Raw genomic sequence first — 18,957 nt, 5'->3', positions numbered from 1 at the left:
CCAAAACGTATACAAAACACACAAAAAGGTGGACATCAACACATTTACCAACATATCGAGGAGAACTATTTACATATTCATTCATATTGCATCACACATAAGCTGAAATTAGCTAAAGACAAAATACACCAAAACACCTCTAAACTATAACCCAAAAGTCATTTTTACACTTAAACTATCCTGGCGACCCATTACACACCTAATATATTTAAAAATGATATTTTTTACCCCTCCAGAGCTGATGTGGCATAAATAAAATTTATAATTCAAAAATGGGCAAGTGAAGTCAAAATTAAAATAATTTTTTTTTTAAAATTATTCCTCCACCACCACTACCCCCCCCCCCCCCCGCCCACAACTCCACCCCACGCCACCCCCATCTCTTCCAGCTTCAAACCACCACCACCGCCACTGCCACCCCGCCCTCCCTTCTCCTCCACCTTCACGCCACCCTACACCCCCAAACCCTTTTTCTTCATTTCACCAACAACCACCCTCCCCCCTCCCTCCCCACTGCCGTTCTCCTCCCCCTCCCCGGTCAAACTCCACCACCAAAGCAACAATCCTACGTTGGTATACTTGTGAAATTTCCATTGATGTAACGTTGATAGCAAATCTGTTGCCATCTAACGTTGATAGCAGCAGTAGCAATAATTTATTACTCTGTCCAAAATGGCACCAAATCTCTAATCTGTTGGTGCCATCTGACGTTGATAGCAATAGAGATTTGCTGCCATTTATTTCTAATCTGTTGTCCCTCAATCCTCCTTGCCATTCTCTTTAAAATGAAGAAGTCAAAATTAAAATGAAGAAGGCGGGCGGAGCAGGCTTCCTCCTTGGCAGTGACAGAGAGGACGAGCAGTGGTTGCAACAGTGAAGCCTGAAGGGCTTGGGGTGTCGAGGATCGCGGTGGGGCGCAGGATAGGGGGTTGGTGGGGGGTTAAATGGAGAAGAAGGAAAAAGAAAATAGTGCAAATTAAAAAGAAAAAAGAAAAAGTACTGAAAATAATAAAATTTATTTTATTTTCACGTGGCGCTGACGTGGCATGCGCGTGTGGAACACCACACGCTGTGAAAGTGATATAATACCTTGCAGGGTGGTCTTAAATTCACTTTTAAGATGTTAAGGTGTGTAATAGGTCGCTCGTATAGTTTAAGTGTGATATCGACATTTTGGGTATAGTTTACGGGTGTTTTGATGTATTTTGCCTAAGCTAAACTAGTGAAAAGTTTGACAGTAAACTTTACTTACCACCACCTATTCATGCTAACACCACAAGTTAACATTCAGAAATTAGAACTGTTCTTAAATCCAGTAAAAAGAAAGAAAAAAACTAATCATTACTTGGGTTTTCCATTAACACATTCTCAACCTAACTCTCATTGCACTTCAAAGGCTATATTAGGTTACATCCGCCTTCTCACCCGCCTACCAGGATTAACAGAATCTGTTGCCACGCCATCTGCAGCCAGATCTAGCCCGAAGATGCTGCTGCTACTCCTTTTCTTGCTAGACGTCAGACTTGCCTTCTCATCGACTGACGCCACTGTTTCCAGCAGCTCTGATAACAGTGACGGGCAGCTCTCTTCTAAGTGCTTGAATCCTTCCGTCTGCATGACCACTGTTTAACCAAAAAAGAAATCACATAATTTAGCATAGCAACTACAAGAAAATAGCCAGAATATCCCACAATATCTTATCCAAGCTAGCACATGTATTACAGCTTTAAAATATAGTGAATGTTGCATGAAACCAACAATCTGCAACAAGGCGGCACATATTCCTGTTCGAAGTATTAGAAGGGGGTTAGTGCTTCGTATGTTTTTAGAACACGCAAATTTTGTTTTATTCCAATGGATACTATTTTTTTCCCCAGGGGATACTAATTAAAGAAGCCAAAACCACTCAAATATTCTCTCATGACTTCCAAGCTAAGGGTAGCATAGGTGTTCATCAACGATTAGAGCCGCTGAACTTCAGACTCGAGGGGAGAAAGGCTATAAACTAACTGATAGTGAAGCTCAGATCAAATAATAAGACTATAAGAGTTGCTCCGCATAAGGAAGACTAACTTGAGATACTCCATCAACATCTCTAATAGCACATTTCGACTAAAGTAAAAAAAGAACTGCCTCAATGATAGATACCCATCTCTATAAACTTTAATAGTTGGCAATCAAGTTGAAGCTTAAGATTATCAAAATCATTTATGAGACTATTGCCAGTCTGGAAATTTACCATAAGATTTCTTTTCTTGGCTTTACATTTAAGCTGGAAGATATAAACTTTGCCAAACAAACTGACATGAACAAGCAGAGTTAAAGAACATGCTGCAGTTATATTCACTAAGAAAACTAAAAATGACAAAACCTGAAATACCTCACCGCTTAAATCTACGGAGTACACGCACCTCCCAAGTTTGTTGCAGCAAATTTCAAACAGATGGCCTTGAGCTGTGGGCATCGATGCTGCTCAGCAAGAGAAAGAGTTGTTGCCACTGTATCCGCATTAACTTCTTCACACAATTTTGCTTCACATAACTCTTTCAATCTGTCTAAACCAAAGCGATCAGCTGCTGCCAATAGATGCTGTAGCATTATCGTAGAAGAGCATGTTGAAGTAGAGCCGGTAATTTCAGCTAAATCTGGAAGCTCATCAGAATAAATGTACTGGAGCATAGCCTACATAACAAAAAGAAGTCCACCTAAATCATCTCAGCTTCTAAAAAAAGACTGCAATGTTGGCGTAAGTTACATATAGTTTACATATTGAAAACCGCAGACAACCAACACAGAGAAAACTCAAGTAGGAGAAGCTACGGTGCAACACCATGACCATAAAACAGGAAGAGCCTGAGCATAAAGGGATGACACTGCTTAGCTAAATATTTGCTAGCTTTATGTTTTTCTCTTTTCCCTCAAAAATCTGACAAACGGAAGCAGCTAAGAATACCAAATACGAGTAACTATCTAAAATATAGTGTTATTAGCTAAGGCAAAGATGATAAATGTATAAAAAAATGCTTAGTTCACACAGACATTAGTGCTTTAACAATTTCAGATCAAGAAAATCTCAGTCTATGCATCATACTGCTACATGCTGATTCAGGAAAAAATTGAGTGTCAAAAATATCAGTACATGCTAATGTTTAATAAGAAACAGTAAAATATAATGATAAACCAGTTGCTTTCATCCCCACCCATCACCCAAGAGAAACTTCCTGTAAGCCAGTTGAACATCTACGTTTAATTATATATGTTTCTTCTTACAGCACAAGAATCATGTGTATTAAACCACAAAATAATACCTTGAAGACTGACGGTTCAATATCCTCAAGTTGTACTTCGTCCGATTTAGGATTCCCAATAAGGCCAAAGAATTGGGCTCGAAACACAGGAGACCGAGCAGCAAGTATCAACTTATGACCCTTAAATATCTCTCCTCCAACCTGGAAAACTATATCACAGCCAAGTTCAGCATCCAGCAAGTATTTGAGACTTTGGCCCATGTCTGATGGTGGAACTGAAACAGTATAATCTTTGGGGCCTTCAACACGAGTTCTGACAACTCCAACGGTACAGTGCATGGAAAGGCAATCATCCTTCAGGTAGTCAGACGTTTCTAAACTTGTTCTTCTGAAAAATCGTTTGTAACCCCTGGAAATACAGACAAGATGCTCTCATGAGGACAAGTAAAAGAAAAAGTTCTAGATGTATTCAACACCTTCGATTCAAAAGGTAATACAGTTCTCGAACCGCAAAATCTAGTGAACTTTCTCGAGGTTTACCAAAGCCATACAGAGATTTTTTTGAGGTAAAGGTAACTTATAAGATATAATTAACTAAAGCCATACAGAATGTACTCACAATATGTCAGATTTATTACCACATTATTTTACCATGAAAAGATACCAGGTGCAAACGAACAGTTTCTTGCGTTGAGACACAATTGATAAGGCAAAACTAGCAACAAATAAGTGGTGAATTCATCACTAGACGTCTCTTGAATTAAACAATAGAGCGGAGATGGTAAGCAAAAGAGCAAAGTAGACACCACTCAAGGGAAAATCAACTCTGTGAATAGCCTAATCTGGGGTTACCCAGGTAGCTGATCTCCACAGATGAGAGTCAATTGTCTTTTTTTTTCTTTTTTTTTTTTTTAATGACAGAGAACTCTGGCTGAGTCAACTCTTAGGACCAACTGCAACCTTCAAAACTCTGAGATAATGGGTCCGCCCCTCTGCCCTTCTAATTTATATACCAGGCTTAGTTCCTATGGCGCATGAGAGACGATTATCTTGAGAAATCACATTTGGCAACTGATTCACAATCAATGAGTTTCTCTTTTAATTTTGTTGATAATGGTAAATGTTTACTAATAATGTCGAAGATGTTACAGAATTGACAACTAATTCGCAATCATTGAGTTACTAATCAACACAATTGGACAAAAGGATCCTTGAGTATGTTCCTGGTAAACCAATAATACTCAATGTAAGTCTGTAGGTTTACTAGGAACTTGTGCTTCTGGGCTGTACATGCTAGAAAACACCAATGCATAAAAAATTACAAAATTAACAATTGACCTAGGGTTAATATTTCAATGGCATCAAAGCCTTTTTCCTTCTTTTTTTACCAAAAACTAATTTTATCTGCTCATGCATCATCATAAACCCGGAGTTAAATAGCTGTATTCCCCAGTATATGGCACGTGAATCAATACACGTACACACATTGAGCAAAATTCAGAAATACACCCATTTTCACGATAATGATACACCTAAAAATCAAAATTTGACATGATTAGCAAAGACCAAAGATCAAATTCAGCAAAAAATCATAGTCAGGCAACATTTACACGACCATCAACCTACAACAACCCTCCCATTTTATCTAGGCCTTGCACAGAATACAATTCAAAAACCCTAATTACATACAATTAAACCCCAACACAAACACAAGAATTTTCCAATTCCCAACTTATAGTAACAATTAATATATAACCAAATAAAACCCGCAAGGGTGGCTCGGTTGGTTGAGCATGGGGCTTTCATAATGGAGGTCTCAGGTTCGAAACCCCCTGCCTACGAAAGTAGGGGATTTGCCTTCTGGGTCGAGCTCGCGGCACATGGCTTGCCTAGTGCGGGTTATCTCTCTTGTGTGATTTGCGGGCTATTGCACAGTAGTAGGTTTACCCTGTGCGCACCCAAAGGGTAGCGGCTGCGGGTTCCCTCATAAACATAAACAACAACAACAACAACAACAACCCAGTGAAATCCCACAACGTGGGGTCTGGGGAGGGTAGAGTGTACGCAGACCTTACTCCTACCAAGGTAGGATGGCTGTTTCCGAGAGACCCTCGACTCAATAAAAACATAACAAGAGGTCAGATACGGCTAAGAGATTCAAAGCGATATGGAAATGAAGTAACGCAAGCAACACAGATAACATAGAATAATCAAAGCACAGGAAATAACAGATAATAGCATAATAGCATAAATTAGAGCACAAGAAATTATACTACGATAATGCGACTATTAATAAGGCAGGGTAATGAGACTATCTACTAGCCTTCTACCCTAATATGGGTCCTCCAAACCCTCCTATCTAAGGTCATGTCCTCGGTAAGCTGTAACTGCGCCATGTCGTGTCTAATTACCTCTCCCCAATACTTCTTTGGCCTACCCCTACCTCGTCTGAAACCATCCATGGCCAACCTCTCACACCTCCGCACTGGGGCATCCGTGTCTCTCCTCTTCACATGCCCAAACCATCTCAATCTCGCTTCTCGCATCTTGTCTAAACATAAACATAAAAACAAACCACATGCTAATCCCTGTATTACTAATACCTACATTACTAATCTCTGTATTACTAATACCTACATTACTAATCTCTGTATTATTAACCCCTATATTACTAATACCTGCATAACTCTAACCAGCTACCAAACGACCCCTAAATACATACAATTAAACCCCAACACCGACACAAACACAAAAAAAAAATTAAAAAAAATCCAATCTTCAACATATAGCTAAAACAATTTACAAAAATAACCATATAAACATAAAAACATACCACATGCTAATCCCTGTATTATTAATACCTGCATTACTAATCTCTGTATTACTAATACCTGCATTACTAATCCCTAATCCCTGTATTACTAATACATGCATAACTCTTACCAGCTACCAAACGACCCCTAATTACATACAATTAAACCCCAACACAAACACAAAAATATTCCAATCTTTAACAGATAGCTAAAACAATTTACAAAAATAACCAGATAAACATACCACATGCTGCCTCTATATTTCAAAGTATAAGGCCCACTTTCCAAAGCCCGATCAAAATGACTATGAACTTTATGTTTCATTTTACCACTCTGATCCAACAACGTTAACTCAAACAAAGCCCTAACATCCGTTCCTTCGCTAGCCAACGCTATAAACACCGACACATACATTGAAGAATCCTCAATGTTTTTACCATCTGGGTAAAAATAAATTGCCCAATCATATCCACCAACAGTAAAAATGTCACTCGATATGTATTTACCAGGACCCATTCCTTTAGCTAAAGAGTAACCGCGTATGGTAAAATGGTGAGACCCATTTACCGTTTCGTTAACGGATTTGGATGAAGAATCGTTGTTCATTGGATTTTGGATCATTTCATCACAATTTAAGGAAACCCTAGGATTCGAATTGGAATTAAAACGAAATTGAGGGTTAATTTTCGGGTGAAAGGGAAAATGAGAGATTTGTTTATTTATTTATTTATAGAGAGGAAAATTCAGAGATGTTTGGCTGGAGGAGATCAGATTACTGATGAATTTAATGTTGTTTTTTGGGGTTTTAGGAGTTTGAGTTTGTTAAGGAACATTATTGTTGTGACTTTCTGGTCTGGCAGTGGGGTTGAAAGTCGGGTAGGGTCGGGTCGGATCTCTCTAATTATTTTTATGATTAAAAATTAGAGTAAAAATTTAACCGGATGAGTAGTTTTCACCGTACTATTTAAGTTATATTCGCTGTGTCTCAATTTGAGTGTTTGAGGAAATTAAGAAACAAAGGGCAATTTTTGAATCATTGATCTTAATTTAAAGAAGTATGTAGTCATTTAAATCTTATGATGTTAAACTTGTCAGGTAGGATGCTCAAAATTGAAAAAAATTTACTAAATATAGAAAGAGATAAATATTTTTGGGACAGACCAAAAAATAATAATAAGATATTTGAATTGGGACCAAGGGAGTACTTTTTTTGTGAAAATGATTATTTAAGTTATAATGTGTTGGTGGAATAGTTTGCCCCAGATTACGAACACCAGAAACTTCATACACGTCACACTTTTTTCGATGTGTTGTTTGTACACAACTTTTGCAATGTGCATGCGTTTTACTCACAAACAAGTGTGTATATCCCATCCCAATCATTAATATTATCGATGGCTGACTTCACCTATTGCAATGCTTTTTCGAAAGTTATAAAATTAGAATAGTGACAAGATTGGGGGGGGGGGGGGGGGAAGAGATACAATGTAGGAGCTTTAAAGGAAGCTAAAGATGAAAGTTATAGTGTTTTTGTACGAGTATAAAACAAAAGAACATATAATTGTGTGAATGGTGGTAAGGTCAGGTTGTTTACCCCGGATTCGGTAATCAATTGAATTTGTGTGTGAGTATAGGATATGTGCTTGAGTCCCAATGTTTATTACAAATCGTGGATGAGAATGCTTATTGATAAACGTGCAAGGAGCGCAAGTGACAGATGACTCCGCGTATGGCCAATTTGATTGAAAAAATATGATATAGATGACAAACTTACAATGGAAAATATCAATATTGAGATTGCTAGAACTGTATATATATATGTATTGTGTTACAAGTGTTCTTTTGAATAAAAGATCAACCAACCCCCAAAGTGAGGAGGGAATGCCCTATTTATAGTGATGAACCCATGGGTGAAGTAATAAAATAATAATAAAAGGACAGCCCCTGTATGGATGTGATGGGATCTGACTGACGGCGCCGTCTGACACACGCATAGTTGGTAGTCGACCGTGATGTGACACCACTGCTGCGCCCCAGTAACGGTCATAACGGACCAACGGACTCACGGGTACCGGACTTCCGGCGGTAACCCCCCGGAAAGAGATCCGAACCTTCGGTGGCTTAAAAACCGGGACCGATGATGCTTCCGCTCGACTTTGATCCGAATGCTTATCCGGAAACCCGATGCTTATACACGAACTTTCCTTCCTTTTCCTCCTCCGAGCCACGGTTACCCCGGATGAGGGCCCTCATCCGGTTTTCACCGTATACAGATAGCCCCGCGCTTCCCGGACCAACGATCTATCGGAGTGATGGGAAGTGAATGAATCGTACATCCGGCCACCCGGTCGGCCAATTCTTATCACTTTATTTTGGCGGGAACGGCTCAGTTTCGTCTTCCTTTTTGCCGCCCACGTGTCCAATTCTGGTTTGTTCGTTCCTGTCAACCGCCTTTTACACGTCGTTTCGTATTAATGTCGCAACACGTAGCGATCCTCGATTGGCCGCCCTCGATAACCGTTCCTCTCTTACGCCTATAAAAAGCCCCTCCTTTCCTCATTTTTCACTTTTCTCGTTTGCTCTCCCTTTTCTTCTTCCTTCTGTGCATCAACAACCATCCTTTCCGTTCACAACTTCGTTGCCAAACCTTCTCTTACCAATACAAAAAAAAAGAAAGGAAAGGGAATTAGCTTTGTCACTACTCTCGTCAATTGCTTCTTTGCTTCTTCAAATCGTCACCTCCTTCGTTTCCTTCACGCCATTCCCTACTTCCCTCCTTTTCTTTCAATTATGTCTGAAACCACTTCTACAGACATTCCTTCAATCTCGTCCCCGAGGGCCGAGGCCGTATCCCCGGTCAAACAAAAGGGTAACCCCGAAACTGCGACCTCGGATATTATACCGGCAAAATTTAACTTCAACAAAGACCTGGAGGTAGAAAAACCCTCCGTCGTTTCAGACCGGGGATACGACGTGAGGCGATATCCTTCCTCTATAACCGAGGACAGGCTCGACACAGTCCGGACAGACTGCGGGTGGGACACACGCCCGGTAAGGGTTTTCGTACCCGGGCCGGATGAATCCATAACCGACCACCGGGAGGGGTTTTTGTACGTGTACACTTACCCCTTCACCCTTAAGCTCGATCCCCCGGTTGATCCGGTCATACTGGATATGTGCCGGACTTATGGCGTAACTTTGGCTCAGATCGGCCCAACTGTTTGGAGGGTCGTTGCCTGCCTCCGGTTGCTGGCCATCAGGGCTGAGAAGGAATTCTCATTGGGCCACCTAATACGCTTGTATTCCCCGAGGATATTCCGGGGTGGTGTCATAAGATTAACCAAGCGCAGCCGGAACCCGCTCTTCTCGAAGATGGACGAAGACCGGGACAGGGGGTGGTTGGAACGCTACGTCCGAGTAAAATCCGAGGACATAATCCCAGACTCCCATCAACCCTTTCCGGAGAAATGGAACGACAAACGTAAGTTCGATCCTTTGAGTAATCGTCATCATATGTTTAGTTGCTTACGGTATTGTTTTCTCACCACCCTTTCGCTACTTTACAGCAAACGGATTTGTTCCCCCGGTTATTCGAGATCTGACTGAGTGGGTCATGGCGCTCCTCAACCAGCTTCCCTATGAGGACCGGACTTGGGCCCACTTATCACGCGGTCGATGGATCGCTCAAAATCATGGTAATATTTGGCTTCCCTTTGATCTCGTTGCCTCCTTAGCCATTCGAGGCCGTCAATTTCCTTAACCTGCCTATGCTTTTGTCATCCAGGCTTGCCGAAGGGTTCGGTGGCATCTAGATCGGAGTCGGGGGCTGCTTCCCCTGCACCGGCGTCCGCGTTTGACATGGTGGGTTCCGCTCGCGTTCTCGCCGAAGCCGCCAAAAGGAAACGACCCCCCGAAAAGGGCCAACCGTCCAAACGAAAGAAAACAAGGAGTGTAGCCCGGCCACCGAGGGAGGAGGTGGAGTCTGACATCATTGTTCGGAGGGTAGACCCGGCACCGTTAGCGGCCCCGGTACCCGAGGAGGCTGCCTCCGAACCACCCTTGCCTTCTATGAATGAAGGTATCTTAATTCCCGCTCTTCTTTCAAGCGCGGAAGAAATCCTTTCCCCGGCCCCTCTTCGGTCGGTTGACTTCATCGACATTTCAGGTGAAACTTCTTCGGAAGATACTCCCCTGCAAAGGAGAAAAGGAGCCGAGGAAACGGCGGTTGCTGCAACCGATCAAGGGACCGTTCCAGTTCCGGAGACCGAAGCCCTCACTCAGGCTCGTCCATTTCCCGGCCACGAACCGGTTTCTACTTCCGAGCCCCCGGCCCTCGCCAGGAATATTGAGTCTATACCGAGTTCGTCTGCCCCTGCCCCGAGGGTTGCAGACTTCGACGATATGTTTTCAGCCACTCCTCCGGCTACCGGTGAAGCTGCGGGTTTTGGTCATCTTCCAATTCCTCGGGTCACGAGGTCGGCCAACCGACAGTCAGAATCTGGCTCTAGGGATAACCTGGTGACCATCTTCCCAGCCCCGAGCGTTGAGCCGAGAAGGACCAGATCGGTCGTAGTCACCGTCCCCGAGGATTGTGGCTTTCTATCCCGTCCGGTAGGAGTGGCAAGTTATTTGCGTCCTCTTGTTTCCGACTCGGATAAGCGCAAAATGACCGGGGTCACTTGGCAATGCCTCATGAACGAAGGCATGCACGCGGGCAACCGGGTAGAACTTACAGCCATCTTTGTATATCAATCAGATTTTGCGCTCATTTTGGTTTTGATTCCTTATGTTTGCTTTCCTTGCAGAGTGTAGTACTGGTGAACGAAGCCTTCATCCGTGCCCAACACGAGATGGATGATCTCCGAGGCCAACTAGACGCCCAGGGCCGAGAAACGGAGAAATACAAACACCTCCTCCGAGAGAAAGAGGAAGAGTTGAGCCAGGTCACCATTCTCGCCAACCTTCGTCCCGAACTCGATGCGGCTAAGGACGAAAGTCGTCGTTTAAAAAATGAGTTGGTCGCTATGACTGATTATAACCGAAGCCTCGAGGCTGATAAGATTTGCCTCAGCCGAGACAAAGCTCAGTTTTCGTCAAGGCTGGACGAGTTGGAGACCACTGTCTCTCAACTCCGAGGGGAACTTGACTTGGTGAAAGCCGATGCGACTATCTTGGCCGAGAGGAATCGGCAACTGGAATCTGATACAGCCCTGTACGAAAAGCACATGAAAGTTTCCGAAGAGAAGGCCGAGGAGCGGTCTCGGATGAGTGAGGGTTTAAAAGCCGAGCTGGAGGAGGCGGTGAGTGCCAACGACGTTCTTAAGGCCGAGCTAGAAGCTGTTGTCCACATGAGGACTATCGCTGTGGCAGGCCGAGCTGAGCTAGAGGCTAAGTTGGCTAAGGTTGAGGCCGACTTGGAAGAAGCCTGGAAAGGCGTTGAGACGGCCGAGGCCCATACTGCCATTGTTGCCGAGTATGAGAAGTGGAAGTCTCGGTGGCTCACCCTTGAAGAAGCCGATCGCGGATTATCCGATCTTCCGGCCCTGATTACCCAGGCCAAGGAGATGGAGGAGGAGGCCAACCGTGCCCTTGGGTCCGACTCGGATGACTCCGAACGAACTAAGTCCGATTATTCTGACTCTAGCCGTGCTGAGTAGCCTAAGATCTTTTTTATTTTTGATGTAAATGTACTCTTTATAAAAGTATCCTTTGCGTATACGAAAGTTACACTTCTCTTGTGTCTTCGTTTGATTGCTTGTTTTTATTCTGCCTTGAACTATTGGTCCGAATTTCGGACAAGATGATCCGTGGTCGTTGATTAATTCTGCCCGTGGGACTTATCTTTAAGGCCGATTTGAGATGACCTCACTTCGCCCAGTTTTTTGGGCGTACAACTTGAGCACTGCCAAAATATTGGTTATTGTAATGACTTTTGTATTACAAGTGTTCGTACATATAGGAGAATTTTCATTCCTTGTACCTTTGCCATAGCAAACACTAAATGGGACACGATTCATTATGATCGTTTGGTCCTTACATCAAAGTTGGGGGCCGGCGGCCGGCCTACGCTTTTGCCGTGGAAAATGTTGAATGGGACACGATTCATTATGATCGTTTGGTCCTTACATCGAAGTCGGTTGTACCTTTGCCATAGCAAACACTAAATGGGACACGATTCATTATGATCGTTTGGTCCTTACATCGATGTCGGAGGCCGGTGGCCGGCCTATGCTTTTGCCGTGGCAAATGCTGAATTTCTTCCCTATGCTTTTACTGTGGCCCCTTAACACTGATCCGAGCTTCGAGGTCGGGTGAGTGTTACCAAGCCCTCACTCGGAAGATGCAACCTCGGGTGTCCGAGTTCTGGCCCTTGGCCTTTATTGCGTAGCACGCTGTACTCGTTGCCTCATTAAAAACCTCGGCGGAAAACCCATTTTGGGACAAAACCGCGCTTAAGGAAAAGAGTGCAACACGTGCTTTCAGTCCTAAGTTTCTATTTTTGTGTTGTGTTCGATTTCCTGCAAAAAGACAATACGGTTAACAGAAGGTACATGAGAGGATCATACCTTAGCAGTAATATCTTTTCAGATGGGCTATGTTCCAGTTGTTGCGTAGGCATTGTCCATCCATGGATTCCAACTGGTACGATCCTTTGCCTGTTACACCGGTCACCTTGTACGGCCCTTCCCAGTTTGGTCCTAGCTTTCCCTCGCTTGGGTTTTTTGTATGCAAAGTGACTTTTCGAAGTACCAGGTCCCCAACCCGGAAATGCCGAAATTTGGCTCTCCGATTGTAGTACCTTTCCATCCTCTGCTTTTGAGCCGCAATTCGGACCAAAGTTCTTTCGCGCATCTCATCTGCCAGGTCGAGCCTTACAACCATGGCCTCCCCGTTTAACTCCTCGGTTGCATACTTGAAACGGAGAGTCGGCTCGCCAACCTCGACGGGGATAAGGGCTTCGGTCCCGTATACCAACGAGAAAGGGGTCTCGCCCGTGCTGGACTTCGCCGTGGTTCGGTAAGCCCATAGTACCTCGGGCAACACTTCTCTCCAACGGTGCTTCGATGCTTCCAGCCGCTTCCTTAGACTTTGGATTATTGTCTTGTTAGTGGATTCCGCCTGTCCGTTTGCACACGGGTGATATGGGGTCGACACAATCTTCTTGATCTTCAACCCCTCGAGGAAACTGTCGACCTTACTACCGATGAACTGAGGACCGTTATCACAAGTTATTTCGGCTGGAATGCCGAAACGGCAGACGATGTGGTCCCAAACGAAGTCGATAACCTCCTTTTCTCTGATTTTTTCAAAGGCCTGCGCTTCGACCCATTTAGAAAAGTAATCAGTCATAAATAAAATAAAGTGTGCCTTACCTGGTGCCCGGGGTAACGGACCCACGATGTCCATTCCCCATTTCATGAACGGCCATGGTGAGACCACTGAATGCAACGACTCCCCGGGCCGGTGAACCATCGGGGCATGCCTCTGACACCCGTCACATTTTCGGACGAAGTTTCTCGTGTCTTCATCCATCTGATTCCAGTAATACCCGGCCCTGATCAGATTCCGGACCAGAGCTTCCGCACCAGAGTGATTGCCACAGGTCCCTTCATGTACTTCCCTCATCACATACTCCGTTTCCCCGGGGCCCAAACATTTAGCCAAGGGTCCGTGGAAAGAGCGTCGGTATAATTGACCGTCCACTAAGCAAAATCGGGCTGCCTTCGTTCGTAACGAACGCGACTCCTTCGGGTCGCTTGGAAGCTTATCATCACGGAAGTAGTCAATGTATTTGTTGCGCCAATCCCAAGTCAGACCTGTCGAGTATATTTCAGCGTGTCCGCTTTCTATGGCCGTTCTTGTCAGTTGCACCGTTTCTCCGGAGTTGATTTCGACCCCTTCGACCGCAGATCCCAAATTTGCCAGTGCATCGGCCTCACAGTTCTGTTCTCTCGGTATATGCTCCAGGGTCCATTTTTTAAATCAGTGAAGTATCACTCTGGTTTTCTCGAGATACCTCTGCATCCGTTCATCCTTGACTTCAAACGTGCCATTCACCTGGTTTGCGACCAAAAGCGAGTCGCACTTTGCCTCGATAGTTTCTGCCCCCATACTCCGGGCCAATTCTAATCCTGCAATCATAGCCTCATACTCGGCTTCATTGTTAGTTAGCTTGATAGTTTTGATGGAATGTCGAATGACATCACCGGCCGGGGCCCTAAGGACAATGCCAAGCCCGGAACCTTTAAGGTTCGAAGCCCCGTCCGTATACAGAGACCAAATGCCCGTGGCCTTTCCCGAGGTCAGCAGGAACTCTTTTTCGACCTCGGGGACCATGGCTGGGGCGAAGTCTGCTATGAAATCGGCTAAGATTTGGGATTTGATGGCCGTTCGGGGTCTGTATTCGAGGTCATAGCCGCTGACCTCTACAGCCCACTTCATTAGCCTACCCGACAACTCGGGTTTATGCATGATGTTTTTCAAAGGATAAGTAGTTACTACACATATGTGATGGCTTTGAAAGTAAGGCTTAAGCTTTCTGGAGGCGCTTACTAGTGCCAACGCCAACTTTTCCAGATGGGGGTAACGGGTCTCCGCATCCCCCAATGTTCTACTCACGTAATAGATAGGGAATTGCGTACCTGATTCTTCTCGGACCAAAACGCCGCTTACCGCAACTTTGGAGACCGCTAGGTACAGAAATAGTGTCTCACCTGCCTTCGGCGTGTGCAGTAGAGGGGGGTTAGACAAGTACTTCTTCAGATCCTGCAGAGCTTCTTGGCACTCCGGTGTCCAGATAAAATCATTCTTCTTTCTGAGCAAGGAGAAGAACCGGTGACTCCTGTCCGAGGATCTCGATATGAAGCGACTTAGTGCTGCGATTCTCCCGGTGAGTTTCTGAACCCCCTTTATGTTGTTCACTACCTCGATATCTTCGATGGCTTTGATCTTGTCCGGGTTGATTTCGATCCCTCGGTTTGACACCATGAAACCTAGGAATCTGCCAGATCTCACACCGAATGCACACTTCTCCGGGTTAAGCTTCATGTTGTATTTGCGAAGCACATTGAAGGTTTCCTGCAAATGCTTTAAATGGTCCTCTGTTTCCAGGGACTTAACAACCATATCATCAACGTAAACCTCCATTGTTTTCCCTATCTGTTCTTCGAACATTTCATTAACTAGGCGTTGGTAAGTTGCACCGGCATTTTTTAGTCCGAAAGGCATGACGTTATAACAGTAGGTCCCGTACCGGGTGATGAAGGATGTTTTCTCTTGATCCCCCGGGTACATCCGGATCTGGTTATACCCGGAGTAAGCGTCGAGAAAACTCAACATCTCATGCCCGGCCGTCGCATCGATCATTCTGTCGATATGAGGCAACGGAAACGAGTCCTTCGGGCATGCCTTGTTTAAATCTTTGAAGTCGACACACATTCGAAGTTTGTTACCTTTTTTGGGTACTACCACAACGTTGGTCAGCCAGTCCGGGTACTTTACCTCTCGGATGGATCCTATCTTCAAAAGTTTTGCTACCTCGTCCTTCACAAATGCGTGTTTAGCCTCCGCCATGGGTCTCCTTTTCTGTTTCACCGGAGTAAACTTCCCATCCAGGCTGAGCTTGTGAGTTGCTATTTCTGGTGATATACCTGTCATATCTATATGCGACCATGCAAAGCAATCGGCGTTAGCACGAAGAAATTCAATTAATCGACGCCTGAGCTCCGGGGTGAGCCCCGTGCCCAGGTATACCTTTCTGTCCGGGAGATATTCGAACAGGATGATCTGCTCCAATTCCTCCACAGTTGACTGAGTTGCATCCGAGTCATCTGGCATGACGAACGATCTGGGTACCTCGTAATCTTCCTCCTTATGTACCGGGTTCAACCCGGCGCACTTTGATTGCTATTTGGGAATCTCGCCTCCGGTTGCACTTTTCCATTCCGGCCCCTCGGGCCGAGGTGCCGCTTCTTCTACTGCAAACATTTCCCTTGCAGCGGGCTGCTCGCCCCGGACGGTTTTCACTCCTTCCGGCGTGGGGAATTTCAATAGCTGATGTAGTGTTGAGGGCACCGCCCTCATGCTATGTATCCAAGGTCTGCCCAATAATGCATTGTATTTCATGTCCCCCTCGATCACATAGAACATCGTTTGCTGAATGGTGCCACCCACATTTACAGGCAATGAGATTTCCCCCTTTGTGGTTTCGCTCGCCATATTGAACCCGCTTAGCACCCGAGCCACCGGTGCGATCTGGCCGAGCAGTCCTAGCTGTTCAACCACCCTCCATCGGATGATGTTGGCCGAGCTACCTGGGTCAATCAGAATACGTTTAACCTTAGTTTTAAAGACTAGTATAGAGATTACCAATGCGTCATTGTGGGGTTGAACGATGTCCTCTGCGTCTTCGTCATTAAAGAAGATGGATCCCTCGGCCGAATGGCCTCGGGTGCGCTTTTCACGAACAATAGAGATCTTCGTCCGCTTCATTACCGGCCCTCGAGGGGCGTCTGTCCCGCCCACTATCATGTTGATCGTATGCTGGGGTTCGACAGGCTCGGACTTTTGAAAAGATTCCCTTTCCTTATAGTGATTTTTGGCCCGGTCGCTCAGCAGATCTCGGAGGTGACCATTTTTCAATAACCGGGCTACCTCGTCTCTCAATTGACGGCAATCTTCGGTTCGATGCCCGTGGGTCCCGTGATACTCGCATACTACACCCGGATCTCGCTGACCCGGATCCGACCTCAATGGTTTAGGCCACCTTACATCGGGGACACGTCCAATAGCCGAGACAAGTCTTGAAGTACTAACGTTGAAGTTGTATTCCGAAATTTTTGGAGGAACTTTATTGCCGGCGGAACTTCCGGCATCGCTCCTAAATGAGAGTCCCCGACTGTTCGATGGCCGCTCCACTCGTTTGCTGCCGCGTCCTGAGAAATGGCTCGGGCTTTCTATTGCCTTTTCCGACCTGAAACTTTGCTTATCCGGATAGGGATATGGCCGAAACCTTCCTTTCGATGATTCAGACATGGCCTCGTATCCCTTCCTTGGCGGCTCGAAACCTCTACTTATTTTGGTCCTTACCGGAGAGAACTCGAATTGATCATCCTCCACCCGAATCTTTGACTCATACCGATTGTGGACGTCGGCCCACGTTACGGCCTCGTATTCCAGCAAGATCTCTTTCAATTTTGCCGAGGCCACCGAACTTAGCATGTTGAGGCCCTTTGTGAAGGCCTGTGCGGCCCACTCTTCCGGTACCGGGGGTAGCTCCATTCGTTCCCTCTGGAACCGGGTGACGAATTCCCGCAATAACTCGCCGTCCCTTTGGGTTATCCGGAAAATGTCAGCCTTACGGGCCTGCACTTTTATTGCACCGGCGTGGGCTTTCACAAAGGCATCGGCGAGCATCTCAAAAGAAGTGATCGAATGCTCGGGCAGATGGTCGTACCACGTCAACGCCCCTTTTGACAGAGTCTCCCCGAATTTTTTCAACAGTACTGACTCTATCTCATCTTCTTCCATATCATTACCCTTGATAGCACAGGTGTACGAGGTCACGTGCTCATGCGGGTCCGTGGTGCCGTCGTATTTCTGAATGTCCGGCATCTTGAATCTCTTCGGGATCAACTTGGGCGCTGCACTCGGGGGAAAAGGCCTTTGAATATATTTTTTCGAGTTAGCCCCCTTCAGCAAAGGGGGAGCCCCCGGTATCTGATCTACCCGAGAATTGTAAGTCTCTACCCTTTTTTCGGTAGAGTCCACTCGTTTCGCTAAGGTTTCAAGCATCTTTAGTACCTCGGTGGAAGAACCGGCTCCCGAATCATTGCTCTCGACCGTCCGCGGCCTGCTTCTCTCGATTTCCGCTGTTCCCTTGGCCTTTTCCGGCCCAGGCTCCCCCTGCCCGCTCTGCAACCGGGCAATCGCCATCCCTTGCTCGGCGATTGCCGCTCTTTGTTCCTGCAACATCTCGAAAATCAAACGCAAATTAATGTCGTCATTTGGTGCCTCCGGCTCCTTCTGGCTTTGGGTCCGAGACAATGTGACGGAGTTGCGAGTTCTTAGGGGATCAGTTGCCGGTAGGGCGGCGTTAATTTGATCCACCGTGTTTTGTCGGTTGAGGCCCTCCCTCGAGTCGATGCGGTTCGGGTCAGCGGGGTTTGGTAGTCCCCGTAATTCGCTTTCCTCGTTTTCTGCCACAATCTCGGTATTATTGACATGGCCGGACTGCTCAACATCAGCCATGAGTCAGTTTTTGTCGAGACAAACGAGGCGGAAGTGTTACGGTTTGGAGGTGAGAACGACAAGAATCAGGACCAAGAACTATTATCCTTGCCCCACGGTGGGCGCCAAACTGTTTACCCCGGATTCGGTAATCAATTGAATTTGTGTGTGAGTATAGGATATGTGCTTGAGTCCCAATGTTTATTACAAACTGTGGGTGAGAATGCTTATTGATAAACGTGCAAGGAGCGCAAGTGACAGATGACTCCGCGTATGGCCAATTTGATTGAAAAAATATGATATAGATGACAAACTTACAATGGAAAATATCAATATTGAGATTGCTAGAACTCTATATATATATGTATTGTGTTACAAGTGTTCTTTTGAATAAAAGATCAACCAACCCCCAAAGTGAGGAGGGAATGCCCTATTTATAGTGATGAACCCATGGGTGAAGTAATAAAATAATAATAAAAGGACAGCCCCTGTATGGATGTGATGGGATCTGACTGACGGCGCCGTCTGACACACGCATAGTTGGTAGCCGACCGTGATGTGACACCACTGCTGCGCCCCAGTAACGGTCATAACGGACCAACGGACTCACGGGTACCGGACTTCCGGCGGTAACCCCCCGGAAAGAGATCCGAACCTTCGGTGGCTTA

General features: G+C 45.5%; 1 protein-coding gene across 3 annotated transcripts; it reads right to left on the bottom strand.

The window, feature by feature from the left end:
- Window positions 1-1,261: 1,261 nt before the first annotated feature.
- LOC132640349 (BTB/POZ and MATH domain-containing protein 3) lies at window positions 1,262-6,914 on the bottom strand. Of its 3 annotated transcripts, none has more exons than XM_060356907.1 (4): window positions 6,306-6,911; window positions 3,309-3,657; window positions 2,412-2,682; window positions 1,262-1,622 (listed from the first exon to the last, which is right to left on the bottom strand). In XM_060356907.1, exons 1-4 carry the CDS (start codon window positions 6,680-6,682, stop codon window positions 1,408-1,410), a joined length of 1,212 nt encoding a protein of 403 aa, XP_060212890.1. In that variant the 5' UTR covers window positions 6,683-6,911; the 3' UTR covers window positions 1,262-1,407. The 3 variants fall into 3 exon arrangements, with proteins under 3 accessions (XP_060212890.1, XP_060212891.1, XP_060212892.1); XM_060356908.1 differs by having other exon boundaries at window positions 1,482-1,622; window positions 2,386-2,682; window positions 6,306-6,913; XM_060356909.1 differs by having other exon boundaries at window positions 1,484-1,622; window positions 2,381-2,682; window positions 6,306-6,914.
- Window positions 6,915-18,957: the final 12,043 nt, after the last annotated feature.

This window comes from Lycium barbarum, chromosome 5 (genome assembly GCF_019175385.1).
Source record: "Lycium barbarum isolate Lr01 chromosome 5, ASM1917538v2, whole genome shotgun sequence".
Taxonomy (NCBI): Eukaryota; Viridiplantae; Streptophyta; class Magnoliopsida; order Solanales; family Solanaceae; genus Lycium; species Lycium barbarum.
This window is presented reverse-complemented; position numbering and strand designations above follow the sequence as displayed.

Bases quoted from the DNA above. Each gene is read 5' to 3' on its own strand.
- LOC132640349 (XM_060356907.1), bottom strand. From the start codon at position 6,682: ATGATCCAAAATCCAATGAACAACGATTCTTCATCCAAATCCGTTAAC. The intron at 2,683-3,308 runs GTATTATTTTGT...TTTGTTATGTAG, and splicing joins TTGAACCGTCAGTCTTCAAG to GCTATGCTCCAGTACATTTA. The intron at 1,623-2,411 runs GTGCGTGTACTC...TTGGTTAAACAG, and splicing joins TGCTGCAACAAACTTGGGAG to TGGTCATGCAGACGGAAGGA.